General features: G+C 40.8%; 2 protein-coding genes across 2 annotated transcripts in view; both read left to right on the top strand.

Moving 5' to 3' along the window:
• Positions 1–4746, top strand: part of slco3a1a (solute carrier organic anion transporter family member 3A1a) — a 34333-nt gene extending 29587 nt beyond the window's left edge. Inside the window, exons 5-10 of the mRNA XM_083666931.1 lie at positions 34–198; positions 405–603; positions 927–1062; positions 2062–2234; positions 2463–2527; positions 2843–4746. Coding sequence (XP_083523057.1) covers positions 34–198; positions 405–603; positions 927–1062; positions 2062–2234; positions 2463–2527; positions 2843–3219 — 1115 coding nt within the window. The 3' untranslated portion in view covers positions 3220–4746. The remainder of the gene's footprint in view (positions 1–33; positions 199–404; positions 604–926; positions 1063–2061; positions 2235–2462; positions 2528–2842) is intronic.
• Positions 4747–12440: 7694 nt separating this feature from the next.
• st8sia2 (ST8 alpha-N-acetyl-neuraminide alpha-2,8-sialyltransferase 2) lies at positions 12441–24341 on the top strand (the record flags this gene model as incomplete). Its single annotated transcript, XM_083666417.1, has 6 exons — positions 12441–12538; positions 19598–19654; positions 20352–20495; positions 20577–20834; positions 22579–22872; positions 24056–24341. The coding sequence occupies 6 exons, from the start codon at positions 12441–12443 to the stop codon at positions 24339–24341; spliced, it is 1137 nt and encodes a 378-aa protein (XP_083522543.1).
• Positions 24342–26101: the final 1760 nt, after the last annotated feature.

The following is a 26101-nucleotide window of genomic DNA, read 5'->3' as shown; positions in this document are numbered from 1 at the left end:
GAAGGTTCTCTCTACTTTCTCCCTTCCTAACAGTGATCCCCACGGTGACCAAGCACCTCCTCTCTAACCCAGTGTTCACCTGCATCACCCTGGCAGCCTGTATGGAAATCGGCGTGGTGGCTGGCTTCGCTGCCTTCCTGGGCAAATACCTGGAGCAGCAGTTCAACCTCACAACCACCTCAGCCAATCAGCTTCTAGGTCTGTGGCACAAACATAGAGAGCCATGCATATGCACACACAGACACACACACACGACAGATGCACTCACTAATGCACACGCACACGCACACGCACATACACACACACACACACACACACACACACACACACATACACTGCAATATATTGTAAACATAATACATTTGGATTCCAGATTTTACAAGGTCTGTTCCCACTCGTTGCAGGGATGACGGCCATCCCTTGTGCCTGCCTGGGGATATTTCTGGGTGGTCTTCTGGTCAAGAAGCTGAACCTCTCGGCACTGGGGGCCATTCGCATGGCCATGCTGGTCAACCTGGTGTCCACCGCCTGCTACGTCTCCTTCCTCTTCCTCGGTTGTGACACGGGACCTGTCGCTGGGGTGACCATCCCCTATGGCAACGAGTAAGAACGGACTGTGTACCTACACAGTGTAGCATTCCTGTTTTTGAATGTGTGCGGGAAAGGCTGTATAATCAAAGGAGGAACCAAGCCAGCCACACACCAACTGTCTGCAAACTTCTGTCCAAATGTAGCGTACATTTTCATACAATATCAGTTTTGAAGCTGGGAAAACAACACTTTCACTCATATCCAAGAGAACAGTCTCCAGGTGCCACGTTGATTCTTTCTTGATACGCGCAGTGTGTGAACAGCTGTTTGAATCTCTCTCTCTCTCTCTCTCTCTCTCTCTCTCTCTCTCTCTCTCTCTCTCTCTCCCCCTCCAGGACGCTGCGGGCGGGCCAGAAACCTGAGGCTCAATGCATCAATCACTGTAACTGCTTCACCTCGTCAGTCAGCCCAGTGTGCGGCTCCAACGGTGTCACCTACCTGTCCTCCTGCTTTGCAGGCTGCACAAAAAGAGTGAGCACAAGCGTTCTGCCCCCGTTCCCCCCCCCCTCGATCAGGTCATTACCCTGACAGGGCCCCCTCCCTCCATCCCTCATCCCTCCAATTTGTCCCATTATGCCCTGTGATAGATAGAGGCGAATATTCTCCACAGCCCATATGCTGTGGTCATTAAAGACACCAGCCACCGTCCTGGAAATAGAATCACTGCAATGGACACAATGACCTGTCTTGATGTGCAGTAATAAGCCAGTGAAATATGATCAAATCAGGGGAGAATGATGGAGGCAGAAATCGGAGGACGGGCTCAGTGTAATGCGTGGAATGGAATACACGGAATGGAATGAGGAATGATACCAATGGTATCGTTCCTCATTCCATTCCGTGTATTCCATTCCACGCATTACACTGAGCCCGTTCCTCCGATTTCTTCCTCCACCAGCCTCCACTTATGCGCGCCATTGCAACTATGCACTCTACAGGTCAGCTGATGATCTCTTACCCTCAATTTGCTAAAGTAACTTCTATCATGACCTTGAATGTCCAGCATGTCTATTGGCATGCATCCTAACTTCCTCTAATAGCATTGTTTGACCGACCTAGAGATATTCTATATCCATGTATGGTGCTGGTTTCAGATGCTGGAACAGATGCTGGTTTCAGTTGAATGTTCTCTATATTCATATCACATGCAGTGAGCAGCGTCACACTCACCTCACTTGTACGAATCATGACAGTGATCTCTATCATAGTCTGTTTTCAGAGCAGTGACCTTTTTCTTCTGATAAAATCTCTTGGATTTGTAAAAACAGAAAGCACAGCCACCCCCAACTGGCGATTGTGCTGTGTTTCCACCCACACTCTCCCAAATACAAACATCGGCTCTGATCCTCTAGAAAGAAAAGAAGGCAGACAGGTGCCTAGTGGCCACTGTCATTCATTTGACTCGTTGTCACATGAAGCCTGTGTTCTGTATGAACACTAACAGTGCTGTTCCTCTCCTCCTGTCTTCAGAACCTGACAGGGTGCTCCTGTATATCCAGTGACAGTGCGTTTGCCACGGCTGTCCCAGGGAAATGTCCCAGCCCCGGCTGCCAGGAGGCCTTCCTCACCTTCCTGTGTGTGATCTGTGCCTGCAGCATGATCGGAGCCATGGCTCAGACGCCCTCCGTCATCATCCTGATCAGGTAACAACCCCCTGCCAGGCACTACGCTGCTCACCTACCTCCTTGTGTGTGTGTGTGTGTGGGTGGGTGGGTGTGTGTGTATTGTATGTGTGTGTGTGTGTGTGTGTGTGTGTGTGTGTGTGTGTGTGTGTGTGTGTGTGTGTGTGTGTGTGTGTGTGTGTGTGTGTGTGTTGACAAAAAAAAGCACACAATAAAAATGAACGTACGTTTTCCATTCCTCTCTCATAGGACTGTGAGTCCTGAATTGAAATCATATGCTCTGGGAGTTTTGTTTCTCTTGCTACGCCTCCTTGGTAAGATACTGTTACACTTACACAATATTATAACTATCCATGTACAGTAGCACTATTACCTCAAATCTAATTATTTATTTTATTTGTAAATCAAACTGGATATGCATTATGTATATGGTGAATGGTAGGACTGAATTGTATCTGCAGTTGTTAGTCAGCTCTAGTGTGGATATGGGGCTACAGTAGTTGAGGTTTAATGTTTGTTGTTAATGTTTGTTTCAATATTGTTCTGTTGTTCAAGAATATATTGATGTATCCAGCTGTAGATGAAAGGCAATTTCTGCTGCTATAATCTCCTCTTCACCTCTCTTGTAGGATTCATCCCCCCTCCTCTGATCTTTGGTGCTGGGATTGACTCAACATGCCTTTTTTGGAGTACAGACTGTGGGGATCGGGGTGCCTGCCTGTTGTATGACAACGTGGCTTACAGGCATCTGTACGTGAGCCTTGCCATCGGGCTCAAGGCCATTGCCTTCCTTCTCTACACCACCACTTGGTATTGCTTACGCAGGAACTATAAGAAATACATCAAGAATCACGAGGGTTATACGACACCAACCGAACTGTTCCCCTCCAGCGTCACACTCGACAACATGGGGAAGGACAGCGGTCAGAACCCAGCCAACAGGACAAAGTTTATATACAACCTAGAGGACCATGAGTGGTGTGAAAATATGGAGTCGGTTTTATAGTTTGAAAACTAACAAGCGGACATCCACTGGCTACACAGATCATTCTCTTGAGGGATTATCTTCTGTCTTTATTCATTTTTTTTTTATAAAGGATAGAATGTTTTTTGATAAAGATAGTCCCCTTCAGGCCCTGGAAGATTGTTGCTGCTCTCTGCTCCACATCCTGGGTCACTTTTTATAGGGTCCATTTTGTTTGAGATGTTGAGATGTTGAGATGTTGAGATGTTATCAGCGAGGGTGTTGTCCAGTGCCAGTGAAGTCTCTCGTGATCGTTTGTAGAAGACAACTACTCTCTGGCGCTGTCCTCAGCTCTTTAGTTGATTAGTTGGTCAATATAATACGACTTTTATAGTTGCCATATTCTCTCAACGTCGATCATGGATCCAGTGAGAATCAGTGAGAATGACAGTTCCCTTTCCGTCAGCTTACTGTGTGTCACATCTCGTTCCTTTCCCCTCAAGGAACTGAGAATACTATATAAGTAGGATGTTTCTTTGTTTGATCCATACTTAAAAGTTGCCAAGAGTTTACAAATTAAGAGGTGTTGTGTCATTCTTCGAAAATTTACTTCAAATAAACAGAGAGCTTCCTTATGTACTGTATAGTGGAGGGAAGATAGAGCTTCTAGGGTGATAGCCTACTGTATGCTTTCAGTGTCAGAATCCAGTCCAGTGGTAGTACTGTAGCTGAAACGGTGTAAATGTTACACTGTACAAAAACATGTGCTCTTGCTGGAACACAAGCACCGTTTTTGACTGTTAACATAGACGGCAGTTTGTCTTTGTATCGGTTCAAATGTTTTATTATTCATATCCATTATTATCATTTCTATCATCTGTCCTTTGTCAGACTCAGTTCTGAAGGGTCTTGATATAGTAAACGTTTCTTTGCTTTTCCATTTTTGTTTTTGATTTGCTTAGTTTATTAAACCCTAATATGTCTTAATATGAGGGATTATCCAGATAAGAATATTATTTATATATATTTTTTGCACCATAGTGGGAAAGCAATGATTGGAAAATCAAGAGTCTTGTAATGTGTGTTATAATGACATATTTCTTCAAGCAAAACAATGAAGATTAAAGTTTATATATTTGTATTTGTAGGGTTCTGGATATGTTTTATTAGACTATACTGAAATGATAATATAAGAATATTAAATTTAACTTTATGAAAATGTTTAGTTGTGATACAGTATGCATCACAGATACAGTGGAGCCAATGTCTTTGAGAGAAAGGTATAAGAAGCAATGTTGTTACTTCAAGGCATGCAGAATCTGCATGTGAAGTCATAAAAAGGTAGTTAAAAGGATGATATCTCACATCAGGATTATTCACATTATCATTTTGTTTTCCCTTTCCATATTTATTTGAAGACCTCTTCCAGGTTTGTTGGCACATATAACTTCTTGTTTTACTGATTAAGGTTTCTCTACAGTTAAAGTTTTGGCATTGTCCCTTTTCTTACACTTTTTTGTATGGCAAGATATCATTTATTTTAATCTGAAAATAAATTATTTTTCAGAAAATGAACCAGACTTTGGTGGTATTTGACATGTATTATTTCAGAGAGCAACAACACAAACACAATACATACCTAGCATTATTACTATGCTAATTATAGATTGTCCTGTTTTAAAATGTTCTGTCTGTGTTGTTTGATGCTTTGAGAAGATTTGAGGTGAACTTTCACCTTCTTGGATTGCTTCTTACCTCTCTGCATCAAAGTGATAAACTCTCTATTCTAACCTGCTGTTTAATAGTTCTGCAGTTTCAGAAGTCTGAGAGATATTGTTGATAAACTTGCAGTACATTACAGAAAAACAAAGCTTTAGTCCAGGCTCTGATCGTGAGCTGCATTACAAGTTATTAAACAGATGGGATCAGGGCTGAGTGCTCGGAGATTGTAATTGTGGTTTGCTACTTATTGGGAATTTGCCTTAATTGTCTATCTAACTAAATGGGTCTTCTCACACACTTACATGTGCCAGGAAATGGAATTAAATTATTGAGCATGAAAGCAGCATAGATTTGTCATATTTTAGCACATATTAGCACATGGGCAAGGACTTCCAATGGCCGATTAGCAAAGAAATAAAAAAAAAAGCAACCTTACAGAAAAGATGAATTTCAACCATTCCTCCTCCATGTACTAATGTCCAGGTTGTAAAATGATTAATCAGTCAGGTAGAGCACTTGATATCACATGAGATCTGTCGCCATTAGCTGTCTTTGCGGATGTGTCCAGGGGCTGTAAACTGCTTTTCATTTGATCTAGTGTATAAATGACTGAACCGTAATGCCAATGACAGCCCAAAAATGTAGCTTTGCCAGCACATAGTGTGACACATTGGTACTTTGTACTTAATGCTGAGTGCCCTCTGAAAATATAAAAGGACAACCACACAGTGCTTTCATCTGGTCTACTTGCTAAGTAGATTAGAGTTCTCATTGATATGGCTTAGAATCTTAGTTGAGCCACTGCAGATGAACTGAGCTGACACTGGTGGGGGAGAGAGTGCAAGGAAGGGTTTAAAGAGGACGCCTAGAGCTAATCTTCACCCTAGCCTTCAGAGCGTTTGTGCCATACCACAGATACAGACAGGATCCATCACGCCCGCACACCTCTCAGCTGGATGGAAATAAGAGAAAAACATCACTTTTAAAGCTGTTCCAAGCAGCCTAGATATTGCTATAAAATGCCCTAACAATCTCAGTGTGCATGGTACTGTAATAGTTCTTCTTTGATAGCCTTTGAAGATGGAAAGTCAAGAGAATCATAGTGCAGTTTTTTTTAGAGCACGATTTGAAATGTTATGGACTAACTGTAACTGTATACTAACTAACTGTAAGCGAGATACAGTAAAAAGGATTTCCTTTATTCCACAGAGACAGTAATGAATCCCTCACATACAGTATTTCAGTTCACAGTAATTGAATACCATTCTAAATGTGCTGCAACGTGTGTGTGTGTGTGTGTGTGTGTATGCTTGTTTGCTTTGTTTCATGTGGTGATCTATCAGCCGCTAGGCTATTGTATTGCACTGCACACAATTAATTTTGGGATTCATCGCAGAAGCTAATTTCTCCAGAGACCTGCGCTTCCAGTTTGTGAAAGCACATAGCATTTTTAATAAATCAAACCAGTGCCTTTGTACTGTAGCGGAAGTCTTCCCTCAGGTCTAGTCTACTGGAGCAGAGCCAGGTCTTTAATGAGTGCAAACCACCTACAAAACCTATGTTTCTAAAATGAAAATACCTGTTCCATATCATTTTGAGAACATTTACAATTAACATAAATTACAATTAAAACAATACAGAAAGAAAACCATTGCAGTTTTTTTTATTTATTTTTTACTATTGAAACAAATAACACATATCATACTGTACATCACACAACTTAGTCTGCTTATTATTTTAATTAACCCTCTGATTTTGTTTGTTGTGACAAACAATGTTTGCTGTGGTGATTGTTAGTAATCAAAGATCACACAGTAATTATCCTTTGTAAGAGCTTAAAAATGTGTAAACCTACAGTACAGGACCATTTTGAAGAGCTCTATGAGTGCACTTGAAAATAACCTGACAAAATAATCATCATATTTATAACTTAGGGATCACTGGTAAATGCAATGAAAATCTATCTGTCTGTCTATCTATCTATCTATCTATCTATCTATCTATCTATCTATCTATCTATCTCTCTACAGTGATGGATAGGCAGGTACGGAAGAAACAAATGTATCAAATGTACTGAGCTGTACAATTTCAAATGTTTGTTATTACACTGGGTGGCATTTAAAGTACTTCCATTTCTCATGTTTATTAAAGTGCATGTCACCAAGGTCACAACACACTTTGCATCATATAAAAACATACACACAAGATAAAAACATAAACATAAGCTAAGTTATTATGATACACTTTAAATATGATTAGGAGCACTTTGAAATCAACCCAACTCTTTCCTAGCGTTGTCCTCTAACGTAGGTTTTAGCCACCATTGTGTCAGACAACACAGTGGGATCCTTCAACAAAAGGAGATACACTCATGCATGCCAATGGCATTGGTTCCAGCATCAGAGGAACCTCAATTACGAACACACACTTCGACATGTATCACACTCGAGATGCTAATCACACCCAAGCCGCACAAACACAATTACCATTCTTCAAACAAAAGCTCCTTTTGAAAGTAAAGCCTATAACAAGCAACCGGCTTTCTCACAGAAATAGCTATAGACACATCACTGCAAGAGTTGGTTACCTCCCTCCAATGCTCCAATATTAATGAATGCATTGCCATGTGAATCAAGCACAACATCACACAGTATGACAGTTTGAGCTGCAAACAACTTTTATTTTTATTTTCTTGCTTCATACTTCAGGGCAAGCATTCCAATGAATACTAATACACTGGTCCAATGGAGCTTGACTTGGTGACATTTAGAGGAGAGAAAGTTAAATGTTAATAGTCTTACTGCAAAGAGGGTACACATGGGTTTCCAAAAGGTTTGCATTTGTGAGATGGAAGACAGACTGAACAGAATAAAATATTTTTCTGAAACTCATTGGACCACAGTGTCAGACCCCTCATTCTTGCAAAGAGGGGCTCCTTTACTTTCTTGTTGGCCATGTGATGTTTGGGTGGTGTATTTGTTATGGGTTGTTGCTTATTGAATGCATAACCCATGGGAGACACTGCCTGAAGAAAACTGATTTATTCTGAAGGCGTGGCTAGAGAAATGAATGTTTAAACACATAGCTCACAGAAGTAGAATTGTATGGATATGTCTGAAATAGTATAGTTGGTTCATGAAAACAAATTCAGAAAATAATGTGAAAATGCTGTATATATTGACTTGACACTCTGCCGCACTGGCTTTTCTCTCCTCTCACCGAAAACAGATCCATGAATCTCCAAAATATGACCACTACACACTAAAGATCCATGGGCATCTTCCACGAACCTTTCTGTCGATGATGTAATGTAGTGAGATTCAAATAGACTATTAACATGATTCATGCTTCTCCCGATGATTCTTTTTTTCTAGTGCTGGTTGTCATATTGTGGACAAGCAGATAACCATTGCTACAGTATACAGATATATGAAAAACAAATGGAAATGTAAAAGTAATGAACCATCGCTTTAAAGCATTTTGAACACAACATGCATAGTGAAGAGAAAAAAAAAAAGGTTGTATTTGTTCATTTGTTTGATTAAAAAATTAAGTGAATCTCATCTGGGCAGTCTTTATTGTACAGTTTTTGCTCACATAAGAAGAGACAGCAAGTATTTTAATGAGGACACTAATCCACATCCTTAATCCCTTTAAGGCCTGCAGCCCTTGGTTGTAGGGAGGGTTACGTCACAGAGGTAGAGTTTACACAAAATGCTGTTTAACCGTGGAATATTTCAGTATTGGGCCTGTAGCTACTGTACAGTAGGTAGATTGCAGAATGAAACAAAGTTGTAGTGGCTGTTCTCCTTATAACATTTCTCTGGGTCAGCAATGCTGGCATGAGGATCACGACATTTCCCTCAGTTATGTTGTGCAAAATGAGGGCTCACTATTAATCGTGCCCTCCACATCAAACAGCTGTAACTCTGCATTACGTTGATGAGGTAATTGGTATTGAGTCTCTATCAAGGACGGACTGGGACAACAAAACGGCCCTGGATTTTCAGCCAACGCAGTGCTTTTTTCTCAATTGTAAACATTTGTTTCCACCCAACACTTGCTCTTGACTTTGGTCCAAACAAACAGATCACTCTAAAAACGCTGTTTGGAAGTCTGCCAGTTACCAAAGTAACTGCTGCTGGAGAATCAACCTGGTTCTGCTTGAGTGATTGAGCATTTTACACATGTCGATTGATTTTGTCCTTAATCTTGTGACAGTCTTAAGTATAAATACAGTGCAGAGAAATAATGATGTAACCCTTTTGTGAGTTTAGAGATTTTATTTTATGTTGGAGCCTGAAATGTAAATGCATTTAACTGATCTACACAATCTACTCCACACATTAAAATTGAAACAAAACATATAAAACATGTATAGAAATAGTTAAAAATGAATAAATGTTCTGTGTGAATAAATATGTGAACCCTTGGCAATGGCAAACCAAAATAAGTACAAAGCACTCAAATGACCCTACTAAGTTATGCAATAGTTGGAAGGACTCCAGCTGTGCACACAAATAGTGATTTACATTATTTATAAATAAACATTAATCTCTCTAAAAGGTTCCTGTCTATCATAAAAAGTGGATAGTGTGTACTAGATCAGGCCATTCCTCTAAAGTGAGCAGCCAGAGAAAAATGAAACATTGTTGATTTGAGGCCAATGTGAGGCCAATGGTCACAGACCTCAAATGGAGAGAATTTGATCAAGATGGGAGAAAACTTGATCCATGGGTCAACAACATCCCAGTCACTTCAAGCATGATGATGGCAGTGTCATTCTATGGGGATGCTTTGTTATCAGCAGGGACTGAGGAGTTCAGGATCAAGAGGAGACAAAGTCTAAGTGGTGAACCTGCTAACCACTGAGACTAGAAGATAAAGCTTAGCAATTCACCAAGAAGAATCTGTGACTATTGCCTAGTCTGGTGTGCAATGTTGTTAGGGATTTATCTGAAAAGTCTCAAAGCTGCAATTGCTCACAAAGGTGTTTTAAAAAAGTACTGACTCAGAGGTTCACAATTCACTTATTCAAACAATATCTTTTTTAATTTTTTATTTGTGTTTGTTTTTCAACGTTTTTAAACGCTTTTGGCACTGTACAGTATATGGAGATGGTTATTTTACTTCATCCCTGACTTTTTTCAAGGTCAGCATTGATATTCTCACACCATAGCTGACAACAATAAACATTTTGCCTGTCCCTGGTTTGAATTGAAGCCAATGTTTAACATTGTTTTTGTCTTCAAGGTGGGCTCACTGTTGATGCAACATCAGATGCATTTGACTGACAGTGTCTGTTGTTATCAGGATTCAGAAAAAAGAGAATACTTTGGAGATGCTTTTTCTTGTTGTCTGGAAATGCTTTAACTGTATGAGTATCAGAAACTGTAAAATACTTAAATCTTTCAGTAATGCCAAAATAACTTTTTGCAATGTAAAACACTTTGAGTTTAGAAAGGCTATTGCAAATCATCTAGGCTATATCACTACTCCATCAATTATTTGTTGGCTACTGTACAAACATATGAAATATACATACAGTATACTGTACATTAGAAATAGTATGGGCTATATTAGTAACAACCCTGTCTAAGGCCCGTTAGCAGCTCCGCCAAGGGAGTTAACTCTCTTGGTGTTGTAGGAGGAGTTAACTCTCTTGGTGTTGTAGGAGGAGTTAACTCTCTTGGTGTTGTAGGAGGAGTTAACTCTCTTGGTGATGTAGCTAGAGTGGCCGGTTTGTAAGATTGCAAGTTCGATACCCGCTTAGGCCAAGCTACTCTACCCCGCCGTTCGTTACAGTATGGTCAATGCAATATTATATGCTCGCTCACGGGGTGGAATAGGGAACAGCCCCTCCCTACTTGCAAGCAATGGTCAGGCCCCAAACCCCTGCCCGATCACTCCGCTCTTCCACCTCGGCTGGCCGCCTGGCACCGCCGCCTCTATGTGGATGCAGCAGTAGTGCTATTCGGTCATGGCTCCTCACTGTCCTGGCGCTCCGATGGTGGAACGAGCTTCCCACTGCTGTCAGGACTGCAGAGTCACTACCTAACTTCCTACCTATCTTTAGACTGAAGACCCATCTCTTCAGGCTACATCTTGACTGTCCCTCCTAAAGACCTCTTCATCCCCACTACCCCCCTGTACAGTTTCTCTACTGTAAAGAAAGAAAGAAAAAAAAGTTCTTCCTTCTTCTAGCATTGTGACTGCCAATGGCCCCTGGTCCTAGCATAGATTTGTTTTTTCTTATGATGACTGATGTACAGATGATACAAAAGTACTTTTCTAAGTCTCTTTGGATAAAGGTGTCTGCTAAAAGTCTAAAATGTAAATGTATTAGGGAGGATGTTGTCATTTGGAACTGATTTTCGACTCTGTGGCCAAAAGGTGGCAGATTTCCAACAGACTTACTCCCTGCTCCTTTAAGGCATCACCTGATCTGTACTGTATAAAGGTTTTATCCAGAAATGATTTTCCAATGTCACATTTCAGATTTATCTATGAAATACTGACTCATGTAAAAAATGTGCAGTACCACTACATTGAGTCAGTAAAGTGATTGAACATTTGTATGCAAATATTTATGATCTGAGAACCAGCTCTCATTTTGACTACAGTACTTGCTTAGGTCCTCAATCACTCATCCATCCGACTGACAAACCATGCTGTGGAAGATTGAAAGGTTTTGCATTGATAATGTTGGAGTGAAACCAGTTATTTAGCACACACACTGACAGGACAAGGAGAGACACAATGAACAATATGAAATCATAATGACAGGATCACCCAATAAAATTGTGTTTATGATGCAAAATGGGATTTTTAAAGCTTTCTCTCACCAAACCGAACTTCACAAAGGCAGCAATGACAGATTTATACTACATTATATGTGTGTTATGCTATTCATATCTAGTATTATTCTATCCTGGACCTCGCAACCAGAGCATGAAGGTTTTTGTTCCATCCAAGTACTAACACACCATGATTATTTGAATCAGGTGTATTGGGCTGGGACAGGTAGCCTAAGGCAGTCTATCAATAATTGCTTTGGGGAGATCTTAAATATTGTAAATGTATTTGATGACATATGTACAATAGGCTATTCATAAACCTATTATAAAGTGACAATTGTTTTATCCCAATACCTTCAACATACCATACTGAAAGTCATACTTGCTACCATCGCAAGGCGTGCTGTACCTTTAAGATGTAAGCTTTTTCCATATTGCTCCCATCGCAGTCCCAATGTAGCACACGCTTTGAAAGTTTGACTGGGGAATAGAGGTGAGAATGAAAACAGTGCCTCAGTAGCAGTGTTGGAATAGAGAAACAAGAAAAGCGTTCGAAAGGCACATCAACGTGGGAGTTGGACCGACACACATCTGACTGCCCAAAATGAACATTGAATCTATACGCGTCGGCGATCGATAGTTTATGTACTGTATGGCATAGATTTAGATTATTTTTTGTGTGTGTGGAGCTTCGACTAAAGACTGTATTGTTGGTTGCCAGGTAGTTCGGAAATCTTCTCAGTCATGTCGCTAGAATTACGCACGTTGATGTTCGGAATTGTTACACTGCTGGTAATATTTCTAATCATTGCTGATATTGCTGAAGTGGAGGAAGAAATTGCGTAAGTATGCTGATAGAATTCGTTTCGTCCATATTTCACTGTATACTACACGTGCTATTTGACCATGAATTAAAATCCAATATAGTTTCTAATATATACAATGTTCCCTCATTTCAGTTTAGAACTTCAGAGGATGTTTTGTTCCCACTCTAACATTCCCCTGCCAGGTTATATTGATGTTTCCGTTTAAATGTTACCAACCGGTGCATTAATGTAGCCCATTGTTATATTAATTTACAGTTAGTTATTGCAACAATTCACTTTAGCTGTGGATTTTCTATGCTCCAGTGCAATACCATTGACAATAGCGGTTCTTAAACCTGAATCTCAAAGGGCTATTTGTCTGCGGTGTAGCGACCATACGTGATATAATAACGCTCTTGAAGGGGCAACCTTCAGAATATTGTGTGTGTGTCTGTCTGTGTCTGTCTGTCTGTCTGTCTGTCTGTCTGCCTGCCTGTCTGTCTGTGTTTTTTTTTTTGTTGCCATTTTGTAGTCTTGACTGGAACATACAGTATGTTTTATAAGAACCAGGTCATGGATTGGAAACCCACATTTGCTTTTCACACCAAACCTTGAATCAATAGCATCATTGGGCTGAGCTGACGCACCCCTGGGCTTTGTAACAAATGGCAGGCACTCTAGTTTTGTGCCACACTCCAGTGTGTCCTGTTTGCACTCAAACTCCATTCATGTCATGGTAGAAGGGTATTTGGTGGGTGGCTGTGTGGAAAGGAGATTACTGTTTGATTTGCTCCTGAGAGAGCAACAGACTGAAGACAAAAGACAAAAGGAACAGTTTGCCTTCCTCCAGACATAATTGAGCCCTGCAGCAGAAATCCTCTATTTTTCAGAAAAACACTTGAAGCTTAGAAGACACTGCAAACAGATCTGTGTGGAAGACATCTGGTGCAGCATGTCAAAACTGCACTACCGCCCCTTTAGCGATAAGACTCAACTCAAAGTTATGTTACTGCTCAACCTTGTGAACCGCTACTTTAGTTATTCCTTAGGTGTTTCTCAATTGTGCAGCTCTCAAGCTCCTCACTACCATGTACACCATTTCAGAAGCACTCCCATGTTACTGTATTACCTTTGAGCTTAAAAATGCGTAATCTTGCCAGCTGCACTCATCCACAGTACACACATCATGTTATTGTTGTATTTTGGAGAGCTCTACATACACTTACAATAATGTATGTATATATATATATATACACACAGTGCATTCGGAAAGTATTCAGACCCCTTAACTTTTTCCACTTTTTGTTATGTTACAGCCTTATTCTGAAATGGATTCAATTCAATTCATCTACACACAATACCCCGTAATGACAGAGCGAAAACAGGTTTTTAGAAATGTTTGCTAATTTATAAAAAAAAAAAAACTTAAATATCACATTTACATAAGTATTCAGACCCTTTGCTATGACACTCGAAATTGAGCTCAGGTGCATCCTGTTTCCATTGATCATCCTTGAGATGTTTCTAAGACTTTATTGGAGTCCACCTGTGGTAAATTCAATTGATTGGACATGATTTGGAATGGCACACACCTGTCTATATAAGGTCCCACAGTTGACAGTGCATGAGCAAAAACTAAGCCATGAGGTCGAAGGAATTGTCCATAGACCTCTGAAAGAGGATTGTGTCGAGGCACAGATCTGGGGAAGTACTGAAGGTCCCCAAGAACATAGTAGCACATCATTCTTAAATGGAAGAAGTTTGGAACCACCGCTTTTAGCATGAACTGACTTCAAATTGGTAAGGATTATTGAATAACATTTGTTTAGACATGTATATATTTTTTTTATTATGTTGGTGTGACTGAGTTCTCTCACATCAGCAGAGTTTGTCCGCCATTGATTTCAAATACGTTTTTTGCCTAAAAAAAATGTGGTGTCTCCTGAATCATTCCAGCTGAAGCCTGCAACTATGCATGTTCAAAATGTTTGCCAACGGAGCATGGCATCTGGGAACTTCATTCGTGCTCTGTGAGTTTGGACTCATGCTTTGCCCTTCGGAAATAACTTTCATAATCTGATTTCGTGCTCGGAGCATGGGAGTATGGATATTGAGAAACAAAATTATCTAGAGAATAATTTAAGATTCAACATACAGACCTTTACCAGTGGTGGGAAATCCTCGAATCCAGTATATAGAATACCTAAGAATTGCTAGCCTGGCTAAGGCCTAGATCAATCCCTCACAGACTCCTAACCAATACATTTATATAGTACAATCTGTTCGGGCGTAGTTCCCTTTACTTCCAGCCACTAAAGCCTAAGGCCTAAGTAAAACTTGACATGGTTTGGAACAACAAAGCAAATTCATTCAAAATTCCAAACAGGCAGAGTGGTCCCAGTTATATGACGATTACATTTTCAAGATACCTTCAGTGCCATTACCTATGTCTATATTAGACTGCCAAGCACAACTTGAATGGAAACACGATTTTAAGAACAAGAAATAAATTTGTCTTACCTCAAAACACAATCAGACTTCTGAGTCCCTTTATATACTATATTCTAAACGTCCTAGAACATTCTCTAACATGATTGACATCACAGGCCTAAACACCTTAAACCTCAAACTTGCACCTCCACATTTTGCTAAAAGTGCTCCAGAGTTTCTCATGTGTGCTGCAGGTGACGTGCAGATCAGTTGCTGGGCTCACCGATGACTCATTTGTGGTTACCAAAATTCCCTTTGTAAACAATCAATATTTAATATTCAACATTATATTCAGTAGTACATTTAATATTGAATACAGTATTTCATTCAACAGTCCATTTCAATTAAGTGAATGAATTTAGTTTGTCTTTCTCTCAGTGCATGTTTCTTGCGTGTGCGTGTCTGTGAAAATGTATACGTGTGAAACCACAGAACACTTTCCTCTCTTGTGACTGCATTCTGTTGCCATGCAGAACACAATCCTTATACTGGCCATCCAACAGGACACACTGTTGAGTTGTTTAGGCTGTCTGAACACTTCCCTCACGACACTGGCTGGCCATGGTTGCACCATGTTCCCTATTTTTCCTCTTTTGGACAGTCCTTTTCCATGTTTTGGTAGCATCCATATCATTCCCTGTAGTACTAAAGATTGTGTTAACAAAGCTTATAAACGTATCAGTATACTTTTTCCAGTAATTGCACTAACAAGGTTAAAATCAGCAAGAGGGCATTCAATCAAGGTATCTGCATGGATAAAGCACACTATCCAGATCAAGAATTGCTTCTCAATACTAAGAACAGTAAATACAGCGAGCTCTATGTAAATCCGGGGTAAATGCTTCTCCTTCCCCCCCTTCACTGTCTGGAAGGCACTCATCCCTTTGTCAACCCTAGGTGTCACCTTCTATTACAAATAATGAAACATTTCACTTGCTAGGGTGTCTTTGTCTATGCAAAAGTGCAATTTGCACTTCAATTGAACCTGTCACTGCATCTCTTTCTTGCTACATATCTGATACTTACACTGTTGTGTAACCCTAATTGTTCCCTAATTGTTCCCATTGTATTGTTCATTCTTCTCTTAATATGGTCACAGACTCTTCCATGCGATCGGATGCTGACAAAGTCCTCTTACTTACAGTATGTATTTGCTTTCATCAGCTTCACAACCTATGGGCCACAAATATACCGCGAAAGCTGTGGAGGATGTCAGCATCCGATCGTATGAAAGAGTCTGTAACCATAGTAAGAGAAGATTGAATGATACCATTGTACCATTGGGGCTATGTCTTTTTGTGCTTACGCGCACAACCAGCCAATTCTTGTAATCGTGCTCCCTCTTCTCGGAAAGTATTACAACTCTAGGTATCCCAAATGACCTTTGTTTCTCGTCCCTGATTAACGTCTGGCGACCTCATTTTACTGGTATATTAGGTCCTGGTTGCCATAATGACTTCTTGCCAATATAATTCAACTTTTGTTTCATGTCATGCTTAACCTAGTTGCAAATAGGAGCATAGTTGTAGGGTTAAAATGGGTTTATGCTTCTAATTTTAACTAGGTTAATCTCTTTCATCAGCTAGCACTGTTTTACTGGGACAGATCTAATGTTGTCCTGAGTAATCTCAGTCTTCCAGTCTTAATTCTTTAACCATCTATTCAGTTGTTTTTTTCCTTTGGCTGCCCAGGCCTGGGTATTCACTTTCAATTTCTACCCAGTATGTTGTTCTCTTTAGTCTATGTACAGTCACTGTTTCTACCCATTCATTTATCATACACATATATTCACCTCACCATTTCTCGATATTTTCTTCAGTTTCTATCCCAATACCCAGCAAACAGGATGCTGTAGTGAAAGCGAAAGAGAAATCATACTCAGCCACTCCCTGCACTTCAGTCTGTATTTCTCATTGAAGGTGTTTTCTTTCTGAAGATTCCAGGAGCTCCTCGTCTTGATAGCTCCAATCTCCATAGCTTACAGGTCTCTTCTTCTCCGGCCCATTTTTGGACTCCCCTTTGGCATCTGCGACTTCTCTTAAAATGTCAGCTTCCTTCGGTTAACTACGGCCCTGTGCAGTCTCTAATGTTATTTCTGAAAAAATTAGCCACTTCCATCATTGTCATAAGAATTTAGTTTTTCCATAATTTGATCCCAATCTCTGTCCCAATATTTTGTCATTGCTCCTTTTTCAAATTAACCTCTTGAGAGTTTGACATTTTCGTTCAGCTATACAGTTTGCGGCTGAGTGATACGGAGGTGAATATATTCTAGCAATCAATCATTTTGACAGGTAATCATCCAATTTCTTGTTTTTAAAACTGCTTCCATTGTGTGATCAAATCTCTGGATCTCTTAAGGTGCCTACCAGAATGGCCTTGGCCATTGGTCTTACTGTGGTGGAACCTGTGCATGCGTCGACTATCACAAAAAAAAAACGTATTACCCTTGTTGACCTCTGCATAGGACCGGCCATATCCATGCAAATGTTTCGCATTCCACTGTACTTTTTAGAATCCTGGACACTACCTTTTCCCAGAAGCGCACTTTTCCCTAGCGCATGGCTCATGACATTGGCTCCCATGTGACCTGTCTCTTTGTGAACCTCAGTTAGAAATTCCTTTCTTATCCTGAGGTACCACTCTCCTTCCCAAGGGGGTTTGTCCAGGACATATATTCCCTACAACCATTAAACACACTTCCCCATTTGCCTATCAACCTGGATGTTCATCTCCTTGTCCTCTGTCAGTTTCCCCTTTTTGATGGGCTTTGATATGTTCTATCACATGTCAATTGGTTTTAGTATTTCTGTTCTCTTTTGCAATATTGATATATGTTTAAACTCTTTCCTTCTTAGGTTTTCCATCAATTAATTTCCCAAGGTCCTCTGTTACCCCCTTCTGGACATATTTTGAATCAATCTATTTTGATCTGTCTATTTTGATTTATTCTGTTAGCCTGCACAACTTGTAGAGCCTGTAATAGCCGGGCCCAGCACCTTGCCTCTGGCCCTGTTAATCTCGTCTGAACTTCCTTTTATTATGTAAACCAATGCTGCATTTTTGTCTTTTTGTTTGCTTGGTTCCTTTCTTTGTCTATCTTGTGTAGGCATCACTTTCAACAGACTCTTGAGTTCGTTCTCGCCGTAATTCATGCCCAACACTATTTGGTTTCCTCTAGCCTGGAGGTCATCTTTACACATCTCAATTACTGCGAATACATCAGCTGTTGAATCTTCTTTTTCTGATGTACATCTCACCTGAGCCTACTGTCACTGTTGAACATATTAGGATTTGTTGATGTTATTGTGCTAGTAAGATGTATGTGATTACTCCTGCATGCATTCCTATATCTATTGCCTAACACTCTGGCTATCCATTTGGATACACCACCTCCATTTGTCCACAATCAGATTGCCTCCTTGACAAAGGTACCCCTGATCTTCTATTTCATTTTCCTTAATGTGGCAGTTTCTAAATGTAGCAGTTTCTAAATCATTCTTTCATTCATTCTTACTCAACCTTGCTTTAAGGGTTAGCTTAGGGGTTGAGGTAAACAGGACAGTCTGAGAGCAGGGCATCAGAGAGTGGGCCGTAGGCATGGGTATGCAGTGCATGGGGAGTGAGTTGTAGTGCGTATTTGATAAATGTTCATTAATTAAAGTTTGTTTTATTTCCCATGAATTTTAGGGTTAGTTTGGGATAAACGCTATAGTAGGAGCTGGCAATTCGGGCACACTAGCTAGGGACGCGCCACTTAGTCACAGCGAAATTGAAATCTGATTCATCTTACCCATTTTCCCTCCTGTCCTGTCCCATCTCTCGCTATCCAAGTGAGGGGTTGTTGCCTGAAGCCCATGTTGTAGTGTTTATTTGAGTCATTAGCAGCCCAAGGACAGCAATCAATCAATGTTGATTTTTGTTTCAGTCAGGACACTTACATCGGTTTAATCATGTTTAATGAAAATGCTAATACATTTAAGTTTGCCGTAATAGAATGACTCCCTCTGTATAGCTCCCTGCCTGAAGTTTTATGAAACATAAAAGTTTATGAAACATAAAATACAAAATAACATAAGCAGGGGGCCCATAACTATCAAACCCCAAAAAAACAGAACCATCCAAACACCAAACAACTGTGACCTACAGTATGTGTATCAGAAAAACCATGCTGCCTGTATGCAGGCTATTAATTGCTGCGCACCCTTGCATCTCCATGTCATACATTAGCAGTACTCAACACCTTGTGTATACATTAAATACCTGAGCCACTGAGGTGCACAACAGTACCTGGAATCAGGAATGATATGACAGGTTTGCTCACATGCCTCTTTAATGAGATGACCTTAACCACACAAGTTCGCTTTCACAGTCTGACTGCATTTTGATGCATTCTCTTCTCCTTTATGTTGTGATGGGCCTACTGCTCATCTAAATGCACCATCTGGATATAGACACCACATTCCTACAGCTTGAGTTATGTCATGCCTGACATGTTATTAACACCACTCTTGAGCCTCAATCTGCATCTTCTACCCTATTATCTGACAAGAATATTCAGAATAATTCTTCATGGGAGCTATAATGATATTTTCTTGGTTCTAGGAATATTGGAGATTCAAGACAATTCTACTTTCACAGCCTCGTCCCCAAGCCCAACAGGTTTGTCAGAAAGGTTTCCCTTTTCACAAGAGAGCTCTAACCCCACTTTCCATTGCCTTTTTGTAATATTTAGCAATTCAGTAATTTTTGCTACCTTCCTAAACTAGCATTGGACATGTAGAATAATTAAAAGGCTGGATGCACATGAGCATATCATAATCTCATTACATGATCTAAATTCCCAAGTCGCTTGTTTCCATAGAAACATTTAAAACATGATATTTGGGAAAGCTGCATTATTATTGCATGGATTACAAAATTGTGTGTGTCTGATACATTTTAATTAATCATACAATTAAAAAAAGAAATCATTCCTTCATATGCATATAGATTTTGGTCTTTACCTTTTCATCTAGCATCAGTCTCAAAAAAGAGCCTATAATGACAGTGGCAATTTGCAGTGAAAGTGATGAGCAACTTAGCAGTGATTTAAATTAAAATATTTAAATAATATTCTAGTGATAACAAGATAGATCTGTCCCAGGGCTATAGATGAGTCCCATCTCATTAATGAGGGCATGGAAATGGGGGGGATGGGAGAGATTCATTTCTCAACAACAACAAAAGATAATCATTAGAATGGCTCTATATTGTTGAAACAAACTGCTTTGTTGAGTGACCACATCTTGTCACATGCATTAAAGGCATGTTTAATTCTGGACTGATACATCCTTCCTGCCCTCTTGTGAAAATTCAGAAATGTAGCATTGAAGGCGGATCCCACACCTCTAGTTAGTGAAGGTGAAGATAAAAGCCCTGCTCCTCATCAAGGATTGGAGAATACAACCAAGCTGTCCCCAGATACCTGGACCTTCAACAGGACCCTCTCCAACCTCATTAGGTACTGTATTCCCCCTCTCTGCATTGGTCTCAATTAGGTCCCAAACAGTTCCTTATGAGTTAATTATTTTACCCTCTATAGGAAGAACATATTGAGGTTCTTAGATCCAGAGAGGGACATATCCATTCTGAAAGGCACGTTGAAACCAGGAGATGTCATCCATTACGTCTTTGACCGTCAGAGCACGACAAACATTTCAGAGAACTTGTACCGCCTGCTCCCCACTGCGTCACCCATGAAGAACCAGCATCACAAACGCTGTGCCATCGTAGGGAACTCTGGGATCCTGTTGAACAGCAGCTGTGGACCAGACATCGACTCTCATGACTTTGTCATCAGGTAAGGTTTCTGTTCAACAGCTGTTGAATGAAAAAGAGCAGGGATTTGGAAAATGTACCTTTGTTCTCAAATGTGTTGATCGTCTGTCCAGACATTTCCGTTAAAACCAAACCATCATAAAAGTGAAGTACTGTATGACTCTACAGCATAGATTTATATATATATATATTATTTAGTTTTATTTTAAACTAAACCTGCTGATGGATATGCACTGGAATAATGAGGGATGTTTAAAAAGCACTCTGTCAGGATACTGGTCCAACTTTTATGCTAAAACAGCCCTTTAGATTACAGAACTACCGTACCTTGAGGATCAGCGCCAATACGCTGGAAAATATATTCTACACTCTTTTGAAATAGCCGTCAGAACTGCCTCAGAAGCTTTTAGAGATGAGCAGTAATACATGGCAATTAAATACCTGCGGGGTACATTTGACATATTGAATACCCACTGCTATCCACCAGAAATGGGATGAGGGGCTAAGAGTACTGTAGCACTGCCGTTCCTGGGTCTTCTAGACTCATTTGCCAGGGGAGAATTTGGTGTCTGAAACCATCTGTCAACTCTGCTGTTTGCTAGTGTGTCAGCAAAAGAGGTTCTTCTGAGTGGGTTATTTATTGCTTCTCAAAGCTTTGTCTGTCAGTTGCAGCAAAGTACAGCTATGCATAGCGATGAAATCGATGGAAAAGATGGTTTGTGTGGCCTTGTCCTATCTAAAGGCACAGCACAATGATGCATTGTGTTAATAGAAAATGAAAGGAAGAGCACAAAAATCAATGATAAAGAAAACACCTCAATGTATAAGTCATGAAATATCAAGCTCGGGTGGCTTTTCTAAGACCGTTAAATTCCTGAACAGTTAGAAAGGAAACCATCATCTCTCTGCAGCACAGCAGTACATTTTTGCTGATACATTTGTTCTGCTCGAACAGGGGTGCAGTTTTGCCCCAGTTTCAAATAGGATTTTTCCGATCCTCCTAATGCAAGGTTAGTTGTTGCCCTGCTGTTATTCTGGGCCTTTTGTGTCATATCCTACTGTCCCTAGGATATACTGTATGCAGGGCCATATGCCTCCATTGTGGAGAAGTCTAAATCCCCACCACTCCCCTGCTGCCGGAGAGGCTGCTCTGCAGGGCAAGGGCAGGACAGGTCTGGATTTGGATGGCATAGATGGCTTAGCACGGGCAGTCAACTGGGAGGGCAGGGAGATAACGACTCAAAGAAGTGCCCTGCCAAGTGCCCAACCATCTAATCCTGGTTCTCATAGACCCACTTTCTTGAAAAAAAAAAATTCAGGGATTTATAAAGTAGTGCAGCAAAGTCTTTAATGTTAGTATGCAAACTCACTCACACTTGATGTGATATTGTAATATTGTAAAACCGGTAGTTATTCATCTCAAACCCATTCGAGAATATCATGACACATTATTCTGACAACAGGCCTAAGCACTACAGGATAACACATCCATGTCATCTGGATATGTGTTTTCAGTTGCAGTGTACCCTTTGACCTGTGTGTGGTATGGGGTTATTATTAGCTGACTGAGTATGTGGATAATGTATGCTGACCAACCATAAAGCCGTGTAGATGTACTATATGGATGTTGTATAAGCCCTACATGTTGTAGAGTTAATGCCTGGGGTTTAGAGTCCATGGATAACAGTAGGATCATGAATGTTTTGGTTAGAACTGTATACGTAGAGTGATATCTGTGCAATCTAATTGTATCTGTCTCTCTTCAGGTGTAACCTGGCCCCAGTGGAGGAGTTTTTGGGGGACGTGGGGCAGCGCACCAACCTGGTGACCATGAACCCCTCGGTGGTGCAGAGGGCCTTCCAGGACCTGGCCAACGAGGAGTGGAGGGAGCGCTTCCTGCAGCGTCTCCGGGGCCTCCGTGGCAGTGTGCTGTGGATCCCAGCCTTCATGGCCAAGGGAGGAGAGGAGCGTGTGGAGTGGGTCATCCACCTCATACTACTACATAGTGTGAATGTGCGCCCTGCCTTCCCCTCCCTGCGCCTTCTCCATGCTGTCAGAGGGTAAGACACAGCAGGGGAGCCCATTTTAACACTGTGGCACACTACTGAGTTGGCCCGTCCACCTGTGAGCTCCACAGTCCAGGGCTTGGCAGGCACTAATCTCACTAGCAGAGTGTTCAAAGGTTCCTGGCTATTTTTAAACGGAGCATTAAAGCTACTCACCAGAGGCAGTTGGTGACCAACTTACTGGTGTGTGGCGTCTCTGTCTACACTGGGGTTTGCAAAAGGAGGACAGTGAGCCAGGGACAGAAGGACAGGTATTTTCTTTAATAGACGTATACATATGAGCCTGGAGTTTCTCTGAAAGGGCAATAACTGTTCAGAAATGCAGGGAAGATGCTATTGGAAATGCAGTGCATGCCTCTGACCTTTTACAGAGGTGCTTGATAAATAATCAGTATGCCAAACCGCATACTTACCTGTGGGCATCTGCCTCTCTGAGCACTGGATGCCCTTTAAATAGATCAACCTTTGCCTCCAACATTGACCTCCTGGTAGTCCACAGGGTGCATTGCTAGATCGCTAACAGTTCATCTCAGAGCAGGCAGAGGTCCTGACTGGCCAGTCTTGGGGCTTGTGACTGAGGGGACCTCATGGGGCTGTGTTAATACAAGCCTCAGACCAGACCCCTCTGTCTTATCAGGCTTCAGCTCCCCTTCTCTAGTGCACCGGCCCCTCTGTGTCCACCCAAAGATCTGAGTGAAAGGCGAAAGAGAGAGGGTGCTTATTGTAAGGGCTTATTCAAGGATGAGTGGACTGCCATTGTAGAGCTAAGAATGCAGAGGGTTCAGTGGTTTCTAATGGATATTGGCTTCAATGCGCTCATCCTATTTAAGAGGGAGGGAACTAGGGGACTATCATCAGACTTTGCTTCAGACTGTCATTAAACAGTGGATTGTTCTCCTGCAATATGTGATATGACAGTATACCTTCATAATACAGGGCATATATAAAATTAGCAGAATTATTACTCCTATATATACTCCTAGTTTTGAGGACAAACCTTGAGGAGGTTATTTAAAAATCCTGATTATTTCTCTTTCTAATTATGAAGAAGAATATTGAACTCTGATTAAGAAATAGTGCTAACATCAAACAAATATGGTTTCTGATATCATGTCACTGAGATGCTGTTAAAGACTTTTCTAACTGTCTCCCTACTCCATTTGGTCTTCCTCAACAGGTATTGGTTGACTAACAATGTCCAGATCAAGAGGCCCACCACTGGTCTGCTGATGTACACCATGGCCACTCGCTTCTGTGAGGAAATACACCTGTATGGATTTTGGCCTTTCCCTCACGACCCACAGGGAAAACCAGTAAAATACCACTACTATGATACTCTTACCTACGAGTACACCTCCCATGCCAGTCCACACACCATGCCACTGGAATTCAGGACCTTGAGTGCACTGCACAGAAAGGGGGCGCTGCGGCTCCACACTAGCACTTGTGATGCAGGAGTATAATATGAAGCAGAGCTTATATTGAAAGGAATATATCCATGGATAAAACCACTACATTTTAAGGAAAATACCTCTTTCTCAGTTGATGTCCGTCAAGACATACTCTCTTGAGCTACTGCAACCTCAGAGGAAATACTTATTGTACAGAGCTCTTACAGGATTCTGAACAGGGCACCTTTTTAAAGCTGTGAATTGAATTTCAATTAGGCTACAGTAAGTATACTGCATGTCTTGTTTGGGCTCACTGTGTAACCCTGTAAGAGACGTGTGCACTGAAGCCTTGAGATTTTCCACCTTTTGACATTTCTATGGCAACTTGTGAAAAATGGTAACTAGAATATAAACACTGTTTGTTTTGACATTGTTTGTACCTTATTGCAGTTGATCAACATGTTTTTCACTGCAAGGATAGAAAATGTGTCAAGACTGGGTAATTGCCTTCAAATTGAAAACTTGTCATGTAACAATAATGTTTATGAAGTTGAAAAAGATTTCCACCAGGGGCATTGTGATTGAACTAAACTTTTAAAGGGATGGTTCAGCCTATTTTCATGTTGAAGTGAAATGCCATCATACCCTGAGTTGTCCTCATAGGCCAGTCGTGAAAGCTTCTCCCGTTCTCCATTCTCTACTTTTCTGCCACAGCACAGGCTAACAGTTAGCAGCACCCTCTCCAATAAACAGGATTCTGACGGTAACTAGTTTAGCCAAAATCGGTCTCTGAGGAGTTAGTTACCATCGGAATCCTGTCTATTGTTGAGGGCGATGCTAACTGCTAGCCTGTGGCAAAGTAGAGAATGGAGAACGGGAGAAGCTTTCACTACTGGCCTTGGGGACAACTCAGGGTAAGATGATATTTCACCTCAACATGAAAATTGGCAGAACCATCCCTTTAGGAGTGTTGAATTGTACCATAAATGTAATTTACTTGTATTAACTTTTCACCACAGCTTGCAAAACACTGTTTCAGCCACAAGATGGAAGCACTAAATGAAGAATTATTTTTGCCTTTGACTTTCCCTTGTAAAGAAAGCTGGTTTTATGTTCCCAGGAAATGCAGTATTGCAGTCTTACACTGTTTTGTTTGGTGTTGGTGTACAGTCTTAATATATTAGTCACTTCTAAATGTATCAGTTTTGGAATGGCTTTAAGCAGAAAGCCCTTGGGTTCTATCAATAAGGGCTGAAAAATCTGAAAATAATGATAAGGTAGGTAAGTTTGACTTACAGGTTGTCTACCTACCTACATGTCTCATGTGTACAATGAGTACTTTCTGGGGAAGAAGCCACAACAAATGTTGCAGACATCAACCGGTTGCCTTATAAGAGGAAGCTCTTAAACCCATGGGACTCTAGTCATCCAGGGCAGACAGTTTGATATTATTGGTTTACCTAGAGTGTGCTGTCTGAGGCAGTTGCTAGCAACATGTTGAATGGTATTCAAATTATCTAGTAGATACACACCTATGAAACACACCCAGCTGGTCACACAGTATGGTTTACACAAGCACAGTCAGCCAACAGCATACTCACTCAGCAAACTCTTGGCAACTGTTCTCTAGGGCTTTTTGACACTGTCTTCTTTGGAATTTCTCTCCATGACCGTTTCCAAATAGAGGTGTGTTTGTTGAAGACCTTGAGTTGACATTGGATTGTGCTGTTAGTCAGGTTCTGGTTCTTTTGAGGAATGTTTAATATGTAGAAATGCTAAGATACTAATCTTGTTCCTGTGAAAATTAGCTACAGTGTTTTGTGTATAGCATT

This window comes from Argentina silus, assembly GCF_951799395.1.
Source record: "Argentina silus genome assembly, chromosome: 3".
Classification (NCBI taxonomy): Eukaryota; Metazoa; Chordata; class Actinopteri; order Argentiniformes; family Argentinidae; genus Argentina; species Argentina silus.
Note: the sequence above shows the minus strand (reverse complement) of the source record. Positions and strands in the feature narration are given on the sequence as shown.